A 20,849-nucleotide genomic window follows, 5' to 3' on the forward strand; every position below is an offset into this window, starting at 1 on the left:
GAGAATTTAAACCTAACCCTCCTTCCCTTCCCCTCCTCTCACAGGGTCCCCCTCCCCCGCCCCCTTTCTGCCACCCTTCCAGCATCTGATTTGTCATTCATTCTAAAATACAGTTTGGAGGGAACTGCATGAATCAGTGCCATTGATTGTTTCTGTTGTTTGCTTAAGGGTTGATTTGGAAATCTCCATAAGCTATTCTGCCTTAATTTACACTTTGCAGGGTTATGGTATGTTTAGAATGACTGATAAGTACCAGACTTAATCTCTCCCAAGAAATAACAACGCATATAATTTGTAAGATAATTATGCTTCAAGTGATCAAGGAAGACTGAAGGTGTGAAAACAGCTTCAGTAATAGGCATACCTTTGGGGAACGTAAAAGGATTTTGACTTAAATATCTTAAAGACTGTGCTAAATTAGAATTAGCTGAACAATATCAAATCCCCTCCACAAAAAAAAAAAAAAAACTTTTAAAGGGAAATTTAGAAACAAGTAAGGGCATTTCATTTATCAGAAGATAAAATTTCAGAGCATTTATGTGGTAAGATCTTTTTGAAAATCAGAAAGTTGTTTTGGTTTTGTTTCTTTTTAATTTTTTATTTTTTCAATGAATCTCTTACATTCAGGAAAATTGGGTGGATTTACACAAGAAAATAACACCATAGATTCCGGAGAACTTGATATTGGCCGAAGAGCAATTCAAGAGGTTCCTCCTGGGATCTTCTGGAGATCACAGCTCTTTATTGATCAGCCCCAGTTTCTTAAATTCAATATCTCTCTTCAGAAAGATGCATTGATTGGAGTATATGGCCGAAAAGGCTTACCGCCTTCTCACACTCAGGTAGGCTCTGCTGCTGATAAAATGAAACCTGCTAGTTTGCATTTTTGAAGTCATTCTCTTTCTTACGTTCAGCTGTTTAACTGTTGACCACTTTTATATTGATCTCTTACAGTGAAAAGAATTTTTAATGTAGATGACACTTATCTTGAGGTTTTTGAATTGGTAGGAAGAACGGTATTTTCTTCCTTGACTTGCTTTCATCATTATTGATTGATTAAAATGCACAGAATCTGTGAGTAACCTAATGAATATTGAACATCATCTGAGTACGTGGTAAAACACTATGGACTGGAGTTCTCTCTTGGCTCAGCGGGTTAAAGATCTGGTCTTGTCACTGCTGTGGCTCTGATGACTGCTGTTACTCAGGCTGGATCCCTAGCCTGGGAATGTCCACATCCTGTGAGCGTGGCCAAAAATAAAACACCGTGGACTTCCCAAGTATTTTACAAAGATTCTTTGGTAATTTCCAATGATCATACTCCTTCCATGTAATAGATGCATAACATTTTCATCTCAAACATGTATTCATTCTATTGAAAATATGCTATTACTTTTCCCTTTGTATCAGGTTTATTCTTTATACAGAAATGATGGGAATGTAAACAAACATGATGATATGAACTCAAGCCACGATTCCTCTTCTACACATGATGAACACTGAAGTACAAAGGCAAGAGACCTTGACAGATAACCAAGGATTACCACATTAGTGTGGCACTTAAAACAATTCAAATACCCTTATATCATAGATTCAAAGAACTTTAAAGTCAGTTTGCTTTCATGAAAATCACCTCACCATTGTCTCAGATCAATAATCCCACAGACTTTTTCATAATCTAATACTGGCTCATGGTGTATATATTGGAAATTGTGGTTTAAAGGGATCTCACTATGTCTAAGAGAAATTACTTAATTGCATCCCACAAAACTGGAGTCCAGACTTCTTCCAAAAAATACATTTTGAAATTCCAAAAATGTAAGAGATGGCTAATTTAAATTGACTGTTAGGAGTTCCTGTCGTGGCTCAGTGGTTAATGAATCCGACTAGGAACCATGAGGTTGCGGGTTCGGTCCCTGCCCTTGCTCAGTGGGTTAACGATCCACCGTTGCCGTGAGCTGTGGTGTAGGTCGCAGATGCGGTTCGGATCCCATGTTGCTGTGGCTCTGGCGCAGCCCAGCGGCTACAGCTCCGATTCGAACCCTAGCCTGGGAACCTCCATATGCCGCAAGAGCGGCCCAAGAAAATGACAAAAAGACAAAAAATAAATAAATAAAATTTAAAAAAATAAATTGACTGTTAGGTAAGTTTAAAGTTATACTTGAAAATCAGTCTATTTACCCATGGAATTTCATGCTGATTTGAATTTGATTTATAAAATGAGGACCAGAAGATTTTTGTGTATGCTTTATATTATGTAATTTGTGAAAAATGTTTTTCTATAACCTCAGAATATAAATTATAAAGAAAAATTGATCCATATACTAATGAAAAAATGTCTTTTAAAAAGGATGAGTAAGAAAAATTGAACATGCTTTCTCTAATGTCATGGATCAGGGAAAGTTTCATATGCGTATATGAGTTATGGAGCTATGAATTTTTTAATGCCATACTTTGGTGTAGTCATTTTTTCTGATTTAATATTTTTCATATCTACATTATTAAAGTAATACCTTTAATCTTTCTGTATCAGATAGCTCCGATTGTATACTAGTGTTGAATTTTTTTTCTTTTTAGGGCCACACCCACAGCATATGGGAGTTCCCTGGGCCGGGGTCAAATCATAGCTGCAGCTATGGCCTACACCACAGTGGTGGCAACACCAGATCCTTAACCCACTCAGCGAGGCCAGGGATCAAACCCACATCCTCACAAAGTTCGGTTCTTTACCCACTGAGCCACAACAGGAACTCCTCTTAGTGTGCAGTTTTAAATTTTAGATTATAATTACATTTAACTCTAGTTCATGTTACAGGTAACACTAAGATGTAATAACTAGATTTTCTTAAGTAGAAGTGGCCCTCTTTGACTTCAGTTATAGCATATAGGTTGTGTTTGGTAGAGCAATAATCCAGTGAAATATAAAAATCACATGCAAGATTTAATTATTTTTGTGTAACTCAAGAGACTACCTCTAAACTAAGTACAACAGTGAGCATGTAACCTATAAAATAAATTCACCAAATTAATTTCAGAAAAAATTGTCTGATACATTGGGCACTTTAAAGGTTTAAAGACTTAGGGTTGACTTTTTGCAAGTTATATACCGTATAAGACTAGGGAAATAAAAGGTGTAGTTTCGGGTCTTTTCATAATTCTTCTGGTATTTAAACACAATATATGTGATATCCACTTTTCTTTTCTACCACAATATATGTGTTTAAGTGGGTTATGCATTTTCTTAAGCCCCACAGTTATTAGAGTCCCTTCGTCTGGTTTATTCAGGATCAGCAGAGCAAACAGCTGTTTCTGAGTTCAGTGTTTAAACATGAAATATGCTATAAAGCAGCTCAAATTGAACATTTCTCTGGTTCTGGGGAACGTTAAATAAATCAACCTGAAATAATTAAAATTGGCCAACCATTCAGAATAATCACTGGAGTTTTGAAAGTCTTTGTGACCCTTTATAAAACTGTCCCTGTGATTGTTGCCAAGGAATCAATTGACTTTCTTCTCCCTGCCGCCCAATTCATTCTCCTGGACAGTCAGGAGCCTAAGGAAGCAATTTAATGCTTTACAGGTAATAGGGGACTGTGTCGTGCAAGTGCATTTGCATGAAGGCTACTTTAGCACGTGAGTCGGACACCTGGGTTCTAATCACACACCCTGCCACCTTTTGACCTTTTGACCTTGACCAAATCACTGATCTTCTCTGGGCTTCAATGTCCTCTGTAAAATGAAAAGGTTGGATCAGGTAATCTCTGAAGTTGCTCCCCCCCATGTCCATGTTTTACAGTGAGATTGTACCACCACCAAAAAAAATTGATTTAAGAGTTCAGTGAAATTTTTGTAGTTTCTGAGCTCTCATCATTGTAATAAGTGAATTGAGTTAAGAATCTGGATAATCTGCTCAGAAATGAGCCACTGAGATAACCTTTATCACATGTAAGCTTGGTCTCATGATTGCTCTCCTAAAGAGATGAGACTGGAATTTGATCCTAAAAGTAGCATAAGATGCTAAGATTCGTCTCTGCCAAAAAAAAAAAATCCATATCTCATCTTATGAATACCTATCTACAGAACAAAACTTGGGTTTACCTATAAGTGATTACCTTACACCCTAAGAACAAAGGTTCTTAAATTTCTTTTCCATATGTTTTGTTTCTTTTTCGCAGAGATAGCTTTCCTGTTAAATAGGAACTTTCTTTAGGTATTTGAATACCTTCCTGATGTTGTATGTGAAATGCACCACAGACACCCCACCACCACTATCAAGCCCACCACTCCAGCCTTATTGTATTGTTCATAGTGCAATACAAATGATAAAGGTGACAGTTACTAGGCCTTGGAAGACCTATTAAAATTCAAAATTTCCTCCCTTTCATTTTTTCAGTTACTGTATTTATGTTAGGGGAGAAAAATGTTTATATGCAGTGGAAATGCAAATATTTAAATCTAATGAGAAAATGAAAGACATTTGAGATAAGAGACGCCTTTCAAAAGTGCTAAATTAATTTCCTCCGGTAATTTTGGAATACAGTTCCAGTGAAATTTTTGCAGTTCCAATATCCACATCAGGCACTATTTGCATCCTTGTACCATATAAATGAAAAAAAAAAATTAAATACTAATCACACTATGGCTTTTTTGTATATTTCTCACAGCTGAATGATGTTATAATGCAGTTTGACTGTACTAACAAAATAACAAAAAAGTACTTTTATATTTATATAAAAATTTAGTATTTTGGAAACTAAATTAGATATTCTAACTTCTGTGCAATGGTAGCAGTATGAGGTCTGTGCACAGTGGCAACATATTTAACACTGAGTCTTGGAATTCCAACAACTGATTTTTTTTCCGATTCGATCGTATTAAGGGACTCATTGTAAATAACTTTTCCTTAAATAGACTTCTGATGAAATTCCACTTAAGGAATCTCTCTGAAAACACAATATTGATGATTCACATGTGTAGCGCTGTAACAGTAATGATTCATATATATATATCATATATATGATTACATATATAATATATTGCTCTATTGTACTTTTGCTATAGTGTAGTATATATGTATATATATTATAGCTGTAGTGTACCTTTCACCATAAACACATACCTCAGGAATAAAATGAAACTGGGTAAGAGTTTATAGAAACGGAATCAACCTACTTTTAAGAAACTGTTGTCTAACAAGTGTATTAAAACTGTGTTGGAAAGTCTTTGCCGTGTCTTCCAAGTTGACTAAATTATCTCTGGCTACAAATTTACCCCACTATTACCAATCACATGCCGTATTTTTAACTCTCTTTAAATTCCCCAGTTAAATTCTTCCAGCTACCCAGTGTTCATGATTAATCTTGCTAAAACAAAAATTAAGTTTAATGATGATCGCCTTTAAGATCAGAGCGGGGCCATCCCTTCAGAACCTCGCCAGTGTTTCATTTTTTTAGACCTTTGATCAGAGATGTAAAGGCATCTTGCTGTATGTTTTTAATCTAACCATAACTAAGTAGAAATCCATGGCATTCTCCATCATGCTTGGGATGGATACACTGGGGGGTCACAGAGAAGGGGGGGTGGGGGCGGGTGAAAAGAGCCCGAGCTTTGGAGCCAAGTACACTGGGGCTCTCACACCAATTCCACCACTGACCACGCATCTAACTGTGCTCAAACTTAGCAGGTTTCCATTTCCTTTGTCTTTAATGTGTATATAATAGTGCCTTCCAGAAGAGTTGCTATGAGGATTAAAATAATCCTGGCACAGAGTATATTCAGTAGTAGCAGTTACAACCTGAGTATTAAATAGAAGACCTTAAGAGACCGTCTGTGGTCTAACCAAAATAAAGCTGCTGGGTTTGGAATGGTATAGGTTTATGGTTGGATCCCCAAACTGCCTAACCTCACAAGCTTTTCCCAGGCTAGGGGTTGAATCGGAGCCACAGCCGCTGGCCTATGCTAGAGTCACAGCAACTCGGGATCCAAGCCGTGTCTGCAACCTACACCACAGCTCACGGCAACGCCGGATCCTTAATCCACTGAGCAAGGCCAGGGATTGAACCCGCAACCTCATGGTTCCTAGTCGGATTCGTTAACCACTGCGCCACGATGGGAACTCCCTCACAAGCTTTTTATCGGTCAGAAGAATTGAATAAATTTGGAAAACGTGTTGCCCATCAAGGGAAAAAATGGTCTCCAAAGGTTAAATACAGCAGTGGTGTGCAGTGGGGAATCCTCAGTCCCATAAATGCAATGCCTAGAAGACCTATCAATTCAGGAGCTTTTTTCTAACATGAGATCCTGCTGGGAACTATGTCTCGTCACTTATGATGGAGCACTGGGCCACCATGCTGTGCAATGGGGAAAAAAAAATAATGTAGTGGGGAAATAAATAAATAAATAAACTTTAAAAATAACATTGGGTTTATTAGAGCAAAGGAGGAAAGTTTGAAGAGGAAAGAGAGAGGCAGCCACAGCCATACACTCTCTGTGACCACTAAATGGTCTTACTTGTCCTTATCTTCAGTACGACTTTGTCGAGCTTCTGGATGGCAGCAGGTTGATTGCAAGAGAGCAGCGGAACCTACTTGAGTCCGAAAGAGCCGGACGACAGGCGAGGTCCGTCAGCCTCCACGAGGCCGGCTTTATCCAGTACTTGGATTCTGGAATCTGGCATCTGGCATTTTATAATGATGGGAAAAATGCGGAGCAGGTGTCATTCAATACCATTGTTATAGGTAAGAACCATCTTTAAAGCATCACTTTCCAGGCTTATAGCCTGAGTGCTGTGTTGAATGGAAACTAAATGGACTTTGCCAATTTTGAGTGATTCCTAGGATGGCAAAGCCTGAGGTAAATGAAAGAAGTAGTTGTTAAGTTATTTATTTATGAATATGTGGCAAACCATGGGGCACTGGGAGAAATGCCTAAAAATGTCTGCATTGGCAATAGCAGTGCTTTGCTTTACTACTCGAATAATCTGGTATGAATCCTTTTTTTTTTTTTTTTTTTTTTTGGTTATGGAATGAGCTGCCCATACTTCCTTCAAGATGTAGCTAAAACAATGATGAAACTGACAGTTTACCCTGTGGGAGAGGCAGGCTTTACAACAAGGCTGGCTTCTTTTTCTTTTCTTCAGAATCTGTGGTGGAATGCCCCCGGAATTGCCATGGAAATGGAGAGTGTGTTTCTGGAACGTGCCATTGTTTTCCAGGATTTCTAGGCCCAGATTGTTCAAGAGGTATGCAAGTGAGATTCTTTTCTGAAGCCACTATACATATGCTGTAGAAACACGAATAATTCAGAAAACTACCAAGACAGGAAAGAGGGAGGGGGGAGAAAATGGCCTACCACTTGTTCCAGTGATGTGCCTTTTCTTTGGGAACCTCGATGGAAAAGATAGCTGTTAATTCCTCTGTCGTGTTTTGTTTCACAGCAGCCTGTCCAGTGCTGTGTAGTGGCAACGGCCAGTACTCCAAGGGCCGCTGCCTCTGTTTCAGCGGCTGGAAGGGCACCGAGTGTGATGTGCCGACTACCCAGTGTATTGACCCGCAGTGCGGGGGTCGTGGGATTTGTATCATGGGCTCTTGTGCTTGCAACTCTGGATACAAAGGAGAAAACTGTGAAGAAGGTAAACATGTCAATATTTGCAGAAGTCTATTGTTTTCGTCACAAAGAAACAGATGATATGTGTAACCTTTCATTTGGCAGAGCAATCTTTTTATATGCCTCCCTCTGAAAGTAATTTTGATTTCCATATTCATGGATGCGTGGCTTCACGAACATTTTACCTCATAAAAAGAAAAAAACACCAAGGAACCCTTTTGCTTTTTCTCAGTTGTGTGAATATTTTTTTTTTTCCACCCTGAGAAAGTTAACAAATGTTTGCATCTTGGAACCAACAGTGGACCGTTCGTTGAAGGTTTTGGTTTTGGTTTCGGTTTTTTGCAGTTCTTCACATTGATGCCCGCTTCTAAATCCAGTCTTTGGGCATCTCTAGAAAGGCAGAATATTGAATATAAGATACTAATGGACAAAGTACGACATCGTGGGGTTTGTTCCATAAGTGTATGTAATGATGACGGTCCAGATGCTATACTGTAAAATATAATTGAACTGTTTTTTCAAAAAGCAGAAAAGCACCATTTCCGTTCTTCAATCAAATTGATTTTATTGATCTGCACACACAAAGTAATGCAATTAAGTCGCTGGAATTAAATTTTCAGGCCATTGACCCTACAAGTGTAAAGTTTTATTGAGTCAAATTGCTAAATTAAATCTCGTCATCTAAAGCACATTAAAGTGAATTAAGAAGGATAGAGTGTACGCAACTCATTTATTTCTCAAACATTTGAGGGTCCCATACAGCTGTCAGTATTCAGTGGTTATGGATTAGGTCAGCTGATTCCAATTTTCTTATAGAGCAGCCAATGCCTATTACTCTCTGATTAGGCAGAACGGAAAGCAGTAGAACTCTCAAGAGCAGAAATGTGTAATTCACAAGAATTACAAATCCTTGCAAGAGTCTCAGTTACCTAAATGGCATGACTCTTAATGTTTTATTGTGTAATTCCTGCATTTTCAGAAACAAGTTCTTGCAGTATTAGGTAAATATGTGAGTCTCCAAAATGTTCAGCTACATTAGATTGGGATTTAATTCTTTGCTCTCCCTATGCTGTGTGTATCTTCCAGATTTCCTCATAAAGTTGTTCTCTTTTCTTTCTACTAGCTGACTGTCTGGACCCTGGATGTTCCAATCATGGTGTGTGCATCCATGGGGAATGTCACTGCAATCCAGGATGGGGTGGTAACAACTGTGAAATACTCAAGACCATGTGTCCAGACCAGTGCTCTGGGCATGGGACATATCTTCAGGAAAGTGGCTCCTGTACTTGTGACCCTAATTGGACTGGCCCAGATTGCTCAAATGGTAAGGTTAATACACGAAGTACAACAGAGTGCTTAACACTCTTTAGCTAAAGATTGCGATATTTTATTTTTTAAAACAATTTAGGGAGTTACCATCGCAGTGCAGCAGAATGAATCCGACTAGGAACCGTGAGGTTACGGGTTCAATCCCTGGCCTCGCTCAGTGGATTAAGGATCTGGCGTTGCTGTGGCTGTGGTATAGGCTGGCGGCTACAGCTCTCATTTGACCCCTAGCCTGGGAACCTCCATATGCTGCAGGCAAGGCCCTACAGAGACAAAAAGACCAAAAAATAAAAATAAAAAGTATATGACAACATAAGACTTAATATGATCACAATAAAGAGTAAATATATAGAGATATTATGATATCCATAATGGTTCAACACTGAGTTTTTAATTATGTGATTGTAATAGAAATGACGGGTAGTAATTTTATTCAGTCATGTTTTTGAGCACCATCTCTGTGCTTTGTGGCAGGCCCTATAGGGATGAAAGAATAATCAATCATTCCTTCCCTCTAAAATAGAAGCTTTAAAGTTTTGACCATGACCTAAATGACCAACAGGCTTAAATACATTTTTACATTGTGACCTTATATACATATATGTGAATATACTCCCATCAGTGCAACAAAAGCTTTACAAAGTGGTACAAACTGATCCTTTTAAAAAAATTTTATTGAGGTGTAGTTGATTCATAATATTGTGTTAATTTCTTCTGTACAGCAAGGTAATTCAGTTAATACACACATGTATATGTATGTATATATATAAATTCTTTTTTATTTTCTTTTTCATTATGGCTTTTCACAAGATAATGAATACAGTTCCCTGTGCTGTACAGCAGGACCTTGTTATTCTACTTTTTTGTTTTGGCTGCTCCTCTGGCATGCAGAAGTTCCCAGGCTAGGGATCAAACCTGCGCTACAGCAGCAACCCAAGGTGACAACGCCAGATCCTTAACCCACTGAGCCACAAGGGAACTCCCCTATTCTACTTTTTTTTAATGCTGGTTATAACTCATGATTTAATTCCATGATGCACTTGTCACATGGTTCAGAAAGATGCTGTTTTTTTGAGTTCCCATCATGGCTCAGCAGAAGTGAATCTGACTAGCATCCATGAAGACACAGGTTGCATCCCTGGCCTCACTCAGTGGGTTAAGGATCCAGTGTTGCCATGAGTTGTGGTATAGGTCGCAGACGCGGCTCGGATCTGACGTTGCTGTGGCTGTGGCATGGGCCAGCAGCTACAGCTCTGATTCGACCTCTAGCCTGGGAACCTCCATATGCTGTGGGTGTGGCCCTAAAAGGCAAAAAAAAAAAAAAGAAAAAGAAAGAAAAGAAAGGTTCTGCTTCAGTCTAGAAAATTACAGTGGAATTGGGGAGGTAAGATGAATATATATGAAATACTCAGAAACCAGTATGTGCCAGTATATTCTATTGAGTGTTACATGGATTAGTATGCTAAATTCAGTCACTATTCAGAGGTATGATCCTGTCTCAATGCATAGTGAAAGCTTTCTAGGAGACTTAACATTTCTTGCCTTCTTTTAAATGTTGCAGTTGGTATGGTTGGAGGAATATTTTTTGTCTCTTTTTTTTTTGCTATTCTTGGGCCGCCCCTGCGGCATATGGAGGTTCCCAGGCTAGGGGTCGAATCAGAGCTGTAGCCACCGGCCTACGCCAGAGCCACAGCAACGCAGGATCCAAGCCGCGTCTGCAACCTACACCACAGCTCACGGCAACGCCGGATCCTTAACCCACTGAGCAAGGGCAGGGACCGAACCCGCAACCTCATGGTTCCTAGTCAGATTCGTTAACCACTGCGCCACAGTGGGAACTCCCTGGAGGAATATTTTTTGACTAGAGGAACGGTATTGGAAAGGACTTAAGAGCATGGACTCTGAAATCAGATATTTAGGTTCATATCCAATCTGTACCACTTAATAGCAATATAGCCTTATGGAAATTACTGTATGCTTCAGTTTGCTCATCTATAAAGTGGATTAGGTCATATGACATTCTTCCCAGAGATGCTGTGGGAATTACTTGAATTGATGCATAAGCCGTGAGTGTGGCCCTAAAAAAAAAAAAAAAAAAAACAAAATGGGGTTGGGCTCGTTTTGATGGATGAAGTTTAGTGAGGATAGTTTAGACAATGAAGAATTCACTGAACATAATGACGCCACTAATATGGTGAATATAGTATTCCAGAACTATCCCATGGATTACACGTCCGAGAGAAGAATGAAATATGAGGACTGGAGAACACAATGGGGAGTTTTCCAGAGGGCAAAGGGATGAGGGCACAGATTACTTTTAAGTCATTGGAAATGAAAAGGATAAATCTGAAGGACACGTGAAGGAAAAACAGACAGGACATGCTGAAAAAATAAAACGGAACATGGAAGTTGGTGAGAAGAGCTGAAAGTCTGAGACAAGGGAGGTTGGAGCGGATGTTCCTGTCTCTGAAAGAGGCGGGAAAGTTGGGAAGGAGAGAGGCTCACTGGGTAGGCAGAGCACAGGGGCAGCAGTGGGGAGGTGAGTGAGAAGTGGGGAGTGATGACTTCTGTGTGGACACTCAAACCATCTGAACAAAAATTCATTTAAAAAATAAGAGGGAGTTGCCATCGTGGCTCAGCAGAAATGAATCTGACTAGAATCCATGAGGACGCGGCTTTGCTCTCTGGCCTCGCTCAGTGGGTTAAGGATCCGGCGTTGCTGCAAGCTGAGGTGTAGGTTGCAGACGCAGCTCAGATCCCAAGTTGCTGTGGCTGTGGTGTAGGCCGGTAGCTGTAGCTCCGATTCGACCCCTAGCCTGGGAACTTCCATATGCAGCAGGTGTGGCTGTAAAAAGGAAAAAAAACAGTTGTATAATTACAAGATCAAAATAGGCATTTACCTCTCTCTTTTGAGTTTTATTTACATTTCCAGCTTCTATATTAAAAAAATGTAAAAATCCAATTAAAGTTTACAGATAGAATTACTTGTACAAAGAAAGATACTCAATTCAGGCCTCTGACAGCTCCATCGGTAAAATAGGCATAATACTAGCTGTTAAATAATGCTTGTTTGAAATATTCTCATTCTTATTTGTTTCCCACAGTTATCCAAGTGGGAAAGGGATAAAGGATAACAAAAAGTCCCTTTTTTGTTTCATGTAATGTTATTTAATAGATTACCCGAATTATTTTACAAAGGATTGTTTGATATTAAATAACACAAAAGATAATTTGGTCTTCTTCATAAAATGGTATTGTTATGAATAGCAAAAAAAATATAAATATTAATTAAAAGATTACATTGGCTGCCAAAATTACATATCACTATTTTACATACTTAGACTGATTTTTTTCACACTGATGTAATTATTTTGCTAGCTGAACATCTAATTTCACCTGTATACAGAATGAATGTTTTAGACATAATGAGTGAAAATCCTCATCCTATTCATCTTTAAATCCCTAATGCAAAACAGAAACTTAACATATATTAAACTCTCAATATGGAGCGTTGAATAATGAAAACTGTATTCTTTGGAAGAAAGTAATTAAGCACAGAAAAAAAAAAAAACTTTAATTAAGCTTTGCTATTAGCTGCCAAAATAAAACTTAGAATTATTTTAGTAAAGATCTCAAGTATGCATATAGCCAGCCTGTGAAAACTGGGTTCATATGCCTCAGATCTGTCCACATGTTACACAGGTCTCATTTAATGTTTACAGATCAGGAGTTTCCGTTGTGGCTCAGCAGGTTAAGAATCCGACATAGTGTCCGTGAGGGTGCGAGTTTGATCCCCGGCCTCACTCAGTGGGTTAAGGATCTGGCATTGCCACGAGCTGCAGCTTGGGTCCCAGATGCAGCTCGGATCCGGTGTGACCACAGCCACAGCTCTGATTTAACCCCCAGCCCGGGAACTTCCATATGCTGCGGGAAGTTAAAAAATAATAATAAAGTTTACAAAAACATCGTTGTTAATTTACATCTGTGACTTAAAAGTTTCCTCATGGTAGAATTCGGAATTTCTAACCCACTGACTCCTAAAGGAAAACACTTTACCAGCTACTTCTTCTGCTGTGGTGGAAATGACCTTCAGACATCTAAGTTCACTAAGAGAGTAGGTTTTACACCTGAACCAACATTTGGTTAAACTGCTAAAAGAGAATAAATGAATCATTTCCATCAGAAAGTTCATAGGTTTGAAAGCAACAGAGCTTTCCCCTCTCTTCATCAGCAGTTTGTCCATTCATTAGTCCTCCAATTCCACTTCAATTAAATTAACTCTAATTAATAAGTTCATTACAAAGATGGACGCACCTTGCTCAAAGCTAGTGTGCTAAACACTGATAAACTCCCTCACCCTAATGAAAAATTGATTAGATTGAATAAAAAGGTACTGCAGAAAGAAACCTCGCTCTTCTGGAGCTGAGGTGATGTTCTCTTCCTCTGACGTTAATCAAACCATCTTGAATCTTTTAATCAAAAATTTAATTCAAATGAGAAGGAAAAGGTGGCATGCAAAAACACATACCACTCCCTTCCAATTCATAGTCCTGACTGTTGTTTCTAAGAAATGTTACAACTCTCGTAAAGCCTTGATCTGGTGTTTAAAATTCTATAGCACGTGAAGTACAGTGTTGAGAAATGTTATTTGGCCAACAAATGTGGAACATGTGACTATATACACAGTGACTTTTTTTAATTTAAAATTATGACTGTTGGAGTTCCTGTTGAGGCACAGAGGAAATAAATCCGACTAGTATCCATGAGGATGCAGGTTCCATCCCTGGCCTTGCTCAGTGGGTTAAGGATCTGGCGTTGCCATGAGCTGTGGTGTAGGTCTCAGACACAGAACGGATCCCATGTTGCTGTGGCTGTGGTGTAGACTGACAGCTGTAGCTCTGATTCAACCCCTGGCCTGGGAATCTCCATGTGTTGCACTTATGTCCCTAAAAAGCAAAAATAAAAATTGAAAAATATAGTTATGACTGTAGTCCATTTTCTGTTTGTTAGAAGTGACCTCAGGTCTTTATCGTTCAGCATTTTTATTTTTGAAAGAAAACCAAAACTAAACAATAAGTCTTTCAATCTTAAAAAGGATAGTTCATTTTATTTAACTTTATATGTGAAGAGTAAAAAATAAAATGGCCTTCAGAGTTCTCTCTGTCTCTTACTCTCTATTTGGATTTAGCCAAATAAAGCTTTCGAGAAAGCTTTTTAAGAAAAAAAAAAAAATTATTTCAGAGGCCTGAATTCTATTTTAAGGACCTGACCTGTTGTTACTGTTTTTAAAGTCCTTTGGTCATTCGTGCTCCTTTTAGTAATTCTAGCATTTGAAAAACCTTGCTTTTCAAATGCCAGAATCAGTACTTATATATATTACTAAACTGGTTTTCTCTATTGTTTTGTTAAACAACTTTTATCCACCAACAGTACAGATATATTGAATGGGAAAACAATTTCTTTTCTTTAACCAACATGTCTGTGTGTCAGGAGCAAGCTAATGTGCGTACTATAATTGATTCTCTTTTTTCACTCTTTTTTAAAATAATGGATTCTTTTTAATGGCAGCATCTGAATATTTTTAAAAATTAAATGGTAGGATTAAAAATAACCCCTTTTCAATTTTTGCTGCAGGGCTGAAACCCAACTCCTGTTAGATACCCGACATGCTTAGACACTGAAATAGTTCATCAATTTTATAGCAATTTGATGTATGTGTGCATGTGTTCCTAGCTGCCAAAAGATACTCTCAGAAACATATACATGTGTGTGTACATACTTTCCTCTCATTATGAATCATATGTTATGTTTTGTTAGTAGTCTGTGTGTGAGCATGTACGTGCACTCCCGCATAATAGAAGGAAATTATTTATAACAAAATTGTCCTGTGCATTTGATGCCCAATTATGGCAGCATGTAAAATTAAACAAAAAAAGTGAACATCTACATTTAGCCACTGCTGCTAAAATTTACTTAGTATGTAAATACTTCATATTTATTCCAGTGATTTTGTTTTTCACCTTAACATTCAGACACACTTGTTAACGCCCTTCTCACTCCCCCTACCCTTCTTCCCGCCCTGCTGTCTCTGTTTTTCCATCTAGAAATCTGCCCTGTGGACTGCGGCCCCCACGGTGTTTGCATGGGGGGCACTTGTCGCTGTGAAGAGGGCTGGACGGGTCCATCGTGTAACCAGAGAGCCTGCCACCCGCGCTGTGCCGAGCATGGGACCTGCAAGGATGGCAAGTGTGAATGCAGCCAGGGCTGGAACGGAGAGCACTGCACCATCGGTAGGCCAGCCCCGTCCCGCCCCAGCCCCACTGGCAGGAAAAGAGCTCAGATGCTCTGCTGCTTTGCAGCTGGGGAAAGCTGATCTCTTCCAACTAATGCTTCCTCCTCTTTCTTCGAAAGGGATTACTCCCTGCGGAAGGCTCTCATCTTCCAGTGGCAGTTCAGTTCTTTCTAGAACCACTGTCTGAGTATGAAGAATAAGAATTTTTTCTTCATTGGTTAGGGGGATGGCTACCAAAATTGAGGGTTTCATTTCTTATAAAACAGCTCCCATTGACTAGTTCTTTTTCGTGTTCTACATTGCTGCTGTGTAACAGCAATATATATATATATTTTTTTTAACTTAAAAAAAAATTCCCAATATGTAGCCCTTTTGGCTCCTGTAGATTCCAGAATCAGGCATCTTAGCACCTGTCAATCTATTTGGGTCTCAAAAAGAGGTTTGAGTTTTTATGACTTATTTTTAGTACCAGGCGAGGTAAAGTAGAATAAAATGCACAAGTCTAGCTTTTCTTAAACAAATTATATGCTTAACACGTCTTAAAATATGATGATGTTCTAGTACATCTGTTGGTTAAATAAGACAATCAAATAGGTGTTTAAGATCAAAACGTTAGTATGTGAATGGTATTTAGCCTGGATGCAAAAGTATCCAGAACTTATATACTAGTTCCGTATTCCCAAGGTATTCAGTGCTTTTCCTTTTACCGTTTGAATCATGACCCAAAAACATTTATTTAAAGAAAACACAATAAAAGTAATACATTTCTACCTCACTTCAGGGAAAGTGTACAACATTAATTATAAATGGCACTGTCCCACAGAAATTTCATGATTTGCGATACGGTGCTTTTCCACATTGAGTCAGGTCCTTAGGGTAAAATTTGATAAAGCCTTTGGGAGGAGTCCCAATAGCTTAAAAGCTGTTAATCTTCCAATGCGTCTATATGATTATGTACTTCCATTTTTTTTTTTAAAACAAGTGACTAGTTAGACAGGGATTTTTTTCCATGGAAGAATTGAAATCACTTGTATTTTATAAATTGTCATACTTGTATCTTTTCCAAATTTTAAGTAACATTCTTTTTGCGTCTTCGTGATCCCTAATATTTGTTTCAGGGGTCCCACTGCCACCCCCACATGTGGCAGTCCACTGGAAGGTTCATAGGACTCTGCAGAGTTGTGCTCAGGGCTTTGATGGTTTCTAGAAAGGGGAAAGACCTATCAGGTGGTGGTGTCTGGAGAAGCCCATGTGGAGGCTCCCCGAGGTCTTCTCTCCAAGCAGGAGAGGTCACAGGAACCATGCTCCTTTGGGAAATGTCCCAACATGTGTGCAGTGTTTCCAGCCGTGGAAGCCTATTCAAGGCTCAGAGTTTAAGTTTTTACTGGGGGCTGCTCAACCAGGTAGGCTCTGTCAGCCACAGCCATCAATATTCCTGACTCTCCGATGAAGAGCAGGTGTTCATTGCTCCAGGTGGGCAAAAAGACCTCATGGATATAGGGAACAGCCACGTTGCCTGATATCAGCTGAGGCCCAAGCCTGCAGATGTCTGAAGATCTGACCTTTAGGTTAACTCTTAACCTGTGGCACGTCCTTACGGTCTCACATGTTGAAGGTGAGCTACCAACAACAACTGGGGAACCTGTCGTCCCACTGGAGTCAAGGGCAAAGGCACACGGTCGAGGCACTGACAGAGCACTCATCCTCCCCTCTGACCCAGATGTGGCTTTCCCCTCCTCCGCTCTATAAGGGGGGGCTCTGCAGGGCCCTGGCTGCCAACAGTAAGGCAAAAAACACTGACAGCCGCAATCTGTGTCTTTATGCAGACATAACAGAAAACAACATGACATCCCCATGACCCAAAAGTTCCATGCCCCCATCCCAGAATGCCCCATGTTAGAGGCATGGCAGGAAAAATGTGCCAGTAATTATACTCCGTCATATTTTATGACCCCACCGTCGCCATCCTAAGTGAACTGATTCACGCCAAAGGGAAAAGGTTGTCTGTTTGATTATTTGTACCCTAGCACCTGCAACCAACACATGTAGATACAGCTTGGAAAACGAAGAGGTACACTATCCACTGTCCCTATGCAGATTTAACTTGCCACCCAAGAGCCACCAAACAAATCAGTCCATAGGTATCATCACTGACCTTGGTTGTAGCACTTGGTTAGTTTCCCTCAGAGGAGCTGTTCTTAAACTTTGCAGTTGTCTGAGAACAAATGGGATTTTTGTGAGTAGCAGGATTTTTTTTTTTAATAAGGTAGTGTGTCTTGCTGTGGTCGTGAACAATTACGTGTTCTATTGTTTCCTTTTATTTTTGTTGCTTTTATACTCTGTGTACATAACAATGTGGAAGTAAAGGACCTGCTACATTTAAAAATAAGCCTTAAAAATAAGCCTTCCGGGTGAACCTTTTAAAAGACGTAAAGAACCTTTAAATCATTGTTTTGCTCTTTTATACTGTTAGAACTAGTTATTCCAAATTTGGGCGTACAAAGATCCCATTGCTTTTCCCCTGTCTACTTACTACCTGTGTGTATGTCCACAATGAAATCTCATGAGCCCTTTAAAAGGAGGCCTTTGTCAGTCACTGATTAAACAGCCCAGGAAATGACAGTATGTTTTCTCATTCAGGATAGTTACTGTTCTGTTCATTTCCTCTCAATTCCAACACTTAGGCGGCTGGCTGAAAGGAGCTTTCACTTTATGAAAGAATACTCATAAATCAGCAAGGCTTTTTTTTTTTCCTTTCTCTATATTATGTGCCATCTCATTGAATACAAACAGGGAGGTTAATTGAAACAGAGATGGAGGAGAAATTAAACAGTTAGAAGCAAACAAAAGTTCCCAACAGAAAGCAAAGAATATCCTTCACGAGTCATCTTACTGTCTTCATAAACTCTTCATGCTTACATAAAACCGTAAGCATTTTGATAGTAAAATAGCTTATGAATTTAGAATATTCACTGAGTACCCAACTACCTGAAGGGATTCCATCCTGATATTTTTATTAGCGTGTTCATATTGTCCTCTCTTTACGAATTGTGTGTTCAGCGAATTCGGCACATTCGTTCTTGCATTCATTGTCCCAAGGCCGCCTTTCTTGGGTTAGACTTTGACAAGTGATGTGTGCAGATAGAAAAACAAGACAAGCAGTACTATGATGAAAATGACTATATCATTTTCATTTATGATTGATGATTGTTAGACCTTTTCCTAAATAAATTTACATGATTGCTCCACAGCAAATAAGCATAAACAATGATTCCTGATGTAGTTCAGTGCTAACAGCACTGGTATAGATATTCGGCCATCAAAATGTCACCTTTTGTCCATAAAGGGGTCAAATGATTCTCATACTCATGCCCTTAGCTGTGTTTTTCTTCAGATAGGAAAGAATGTTTAGAGGATCCAGAAGCAAGTTCTAAAATATGAAATATTAAAATTAGCTTCTAAATAATAGTTGACATAATTAGATTTTTTTTTTTTCTTTTTTGGCCACCCTGAGGGATGTGGAGTTCCCAGGCCAGGGATCAGATCCAAGCCACAGTTGCAACCTCTGCTGCAGCTGTGGCAACACCAGACCCTTTATCCCACTGTGCCAGGCCAGGGATCAAACCTGCATCCTGGCGCTGCAGAGACCCCGCTGATCCCATTGCACCACAGCGGAAACTCCAATAGTTGACTAATTAGAATAGTATATGGCTATTTCTGTATTCTGAAACAGTTCTTTACAGACAAGTTGAGGCAGATCAAGGTCAAACCTGTGAACTGGGAGACACTTGTTTCAAGTCAGTAAGTTCACTATTTGCTGTATTTGACTGGAACCAGAATCTCTAACCATGCAAAGGCAACTCAACTGGTTTGGCTCTCTCTTTTCTTCTTGTTAAGGAAAAGAAGGGACAACTGCTATCTGATTAGCCTGTGGCTGAAGGACAGAGAAGTAGCACAAAACCGTGCCAGCCTCTACTGAACAAATATCTGTAGGCAGAATCCATAAAAGTGCAACACTAACTAAATATCCTGGGCAGGGAGTTCCTCAGCAATAATGCACCAGACTACTATCCATAAGGATGCAGGTTTGATCCCTGGCCTCACTCAGTGGGTTAAGGATCTAGCATTGCTGTGGCATAGGCTGGCAGCTATGGCTCCAATTTGACCCCAACCTGGGAACTTCCATATGCTGCAGGTGCAGCCCTAAAAAGACAAATAAATAAATATCCTGGGCAATGATAACTCCTAAGTACCAAATTTTTGAGTAATATTTGAGTATTACTAACCTGTACCTTCCCCCAGGAAATATTCTTTTTAGCAATTGATGGGAGAAAATTTGTCCCTACAGCCATCCGTTTGTATCTGAGAGCACTGGAGGCTGTAGATGAGACAGGATCTGAAAGGGAGAGGGAGGAGAGATAAATAACACATCTGATTGTTATCTACGGTGGTTCAGGGTTGTTATGAAGGTGAGGAAGGTGCAGATCTCTTTCTATAGATGGTGAATTATCTTCTGGAGATTGATGGGCATTTCCCATTTTCCTGCAGACACAAATGGAGAAAAATGGGCTTATGTTGTTTACAAGTTGCTTAGATATAAAGAAGAACCTTAGGTTGGAAACCTATTTCAATCCTGGAGCAGCACCCCCCCCCCCGTCCAGTTTTGAATCTCCATGCCAATAAAAATTAACAATATAGTAATTATTTAGGTGTGAAACATCGTGGGGTTTGCTTTTTCTTTTTTTACTTTTGATACCCAAAAGATGTTAGCGGAATCCGGTTTCTTATTCAGAGGGCCGAAGAACGAACTTCACAAACACACAGGTGGCAAGCAAGCAAAAGTCTTTATTACAGGAAAGCAAATAGCTCCCAGCACAGACACTGGGAGGGAGAGGAAGAGTCCCCCCCTTCCTATTTTTCTGTGGAGGTTTTTATTTCTTAAGGGAGGTGGTACCAACGTGGGGTCCAGACATCGTTCCTTTTTCCCATTGGCCTTGTCCAGTCACCTATATCAGGCCTTATCCACTAGAGGTCTTAGAGATGGATATGGCCCATAAGTTTTATGGCTACATTGTTCTTCTTTCACCTAGACTGGGAGTGGCCACTCCTCTCATTCCTTCATTCCAAGTCAGCCAAGGGGTGAATTAAAGATTAAGGTCCACCTAGACGGAAAGCAGGTGTACTTTCTACAGAAAACAAGGCCTGAGAATGTTATTTCCTGGAACTCCCAAATCATAGATACTAGTCAACAACGGTATCAAAGAATATGTTGAAGCCTTTGTTTCTTTTTTTTTTTTTTTTTTTTGTCTTTTTGCTATTTCTTGGGCCGCTCCCTCGGCATATGGAGGTTCCCAGGCTAGGGGTCCAATCGGAGCTGTAGCCACCGGCCTACACCATAGCCACTGTAACTCAGGATCCGAGCCATGTCTGCAACCTACACCACAGCTCACAGCAATGCTGGATCGTTAACCCACTGAGCAAGGGCAGGGACCGAACCCACAACCTCATGGTTCCTAGTCGGATTCGTTAACCACTGCGCCATGACGGGAACTCCCAGAAGCCTTTGTTTCTACGCTACCTACCTAAATCATTATTCATCACTCTGCCTCACTTTAAGGAGTGTTTT

The 20,849-nt window shown here is 39.6% G+C and overlaps 1 protein-coding gene across 20 annotated transcripts in view; it reads left to right on the forward strand.

The window, feature by feature from the left end:
- Positions 1-20,849, forward strand: part of TENM3 (teneurin transmembrane protein 3) — a 2,583,558-nt gene that overhangs the window by 2,457,289 nt on the left and 105,420 nt on the right. For all 20 annotated transcript variants that reach the window (XM_021076354.1, XM_021076353.1, XM_021076364.1 and 17 more), the window contains 6 exons: positions 628-842; positions 6,527-6,737; positions 7,139-7,240; positions 7,436-7,630; positions 8,729-8,929; positions 15,036-15,221. In XM_021076354.1, coding sequence (XP_020932013.1) covers positions 628-842; positions 6,527-6,737; positions 7,139-7,240; positions 7,436-7,630; positions 8,729-8,929; positions 15,036-15,221 — 1,110 coding nt within the window. The remainder of the gene's footprint in view (positions 1-627; positions 843-6,526; positions 6,738-7,138; positions 7,241-7,435; positions 7,631-8,728; positions 8,930-15,035; positions 15,222-20,849) is intronic.

This window comes from Sus scrofa, chromosome 15 (genome assembly GCF_000003025.6).
Source record: "Sus scrofa isolate TJ Tabasco breed Duroc chromosome 15, Sscrofa11.1, whole genome shotgun sequence".
Classification (NCBI taxonomy): Eukaryota; Metazoa; Chordata; class Mammalia; order Artiodactyla; family Suidae; genus Sus; species Sus scrofa.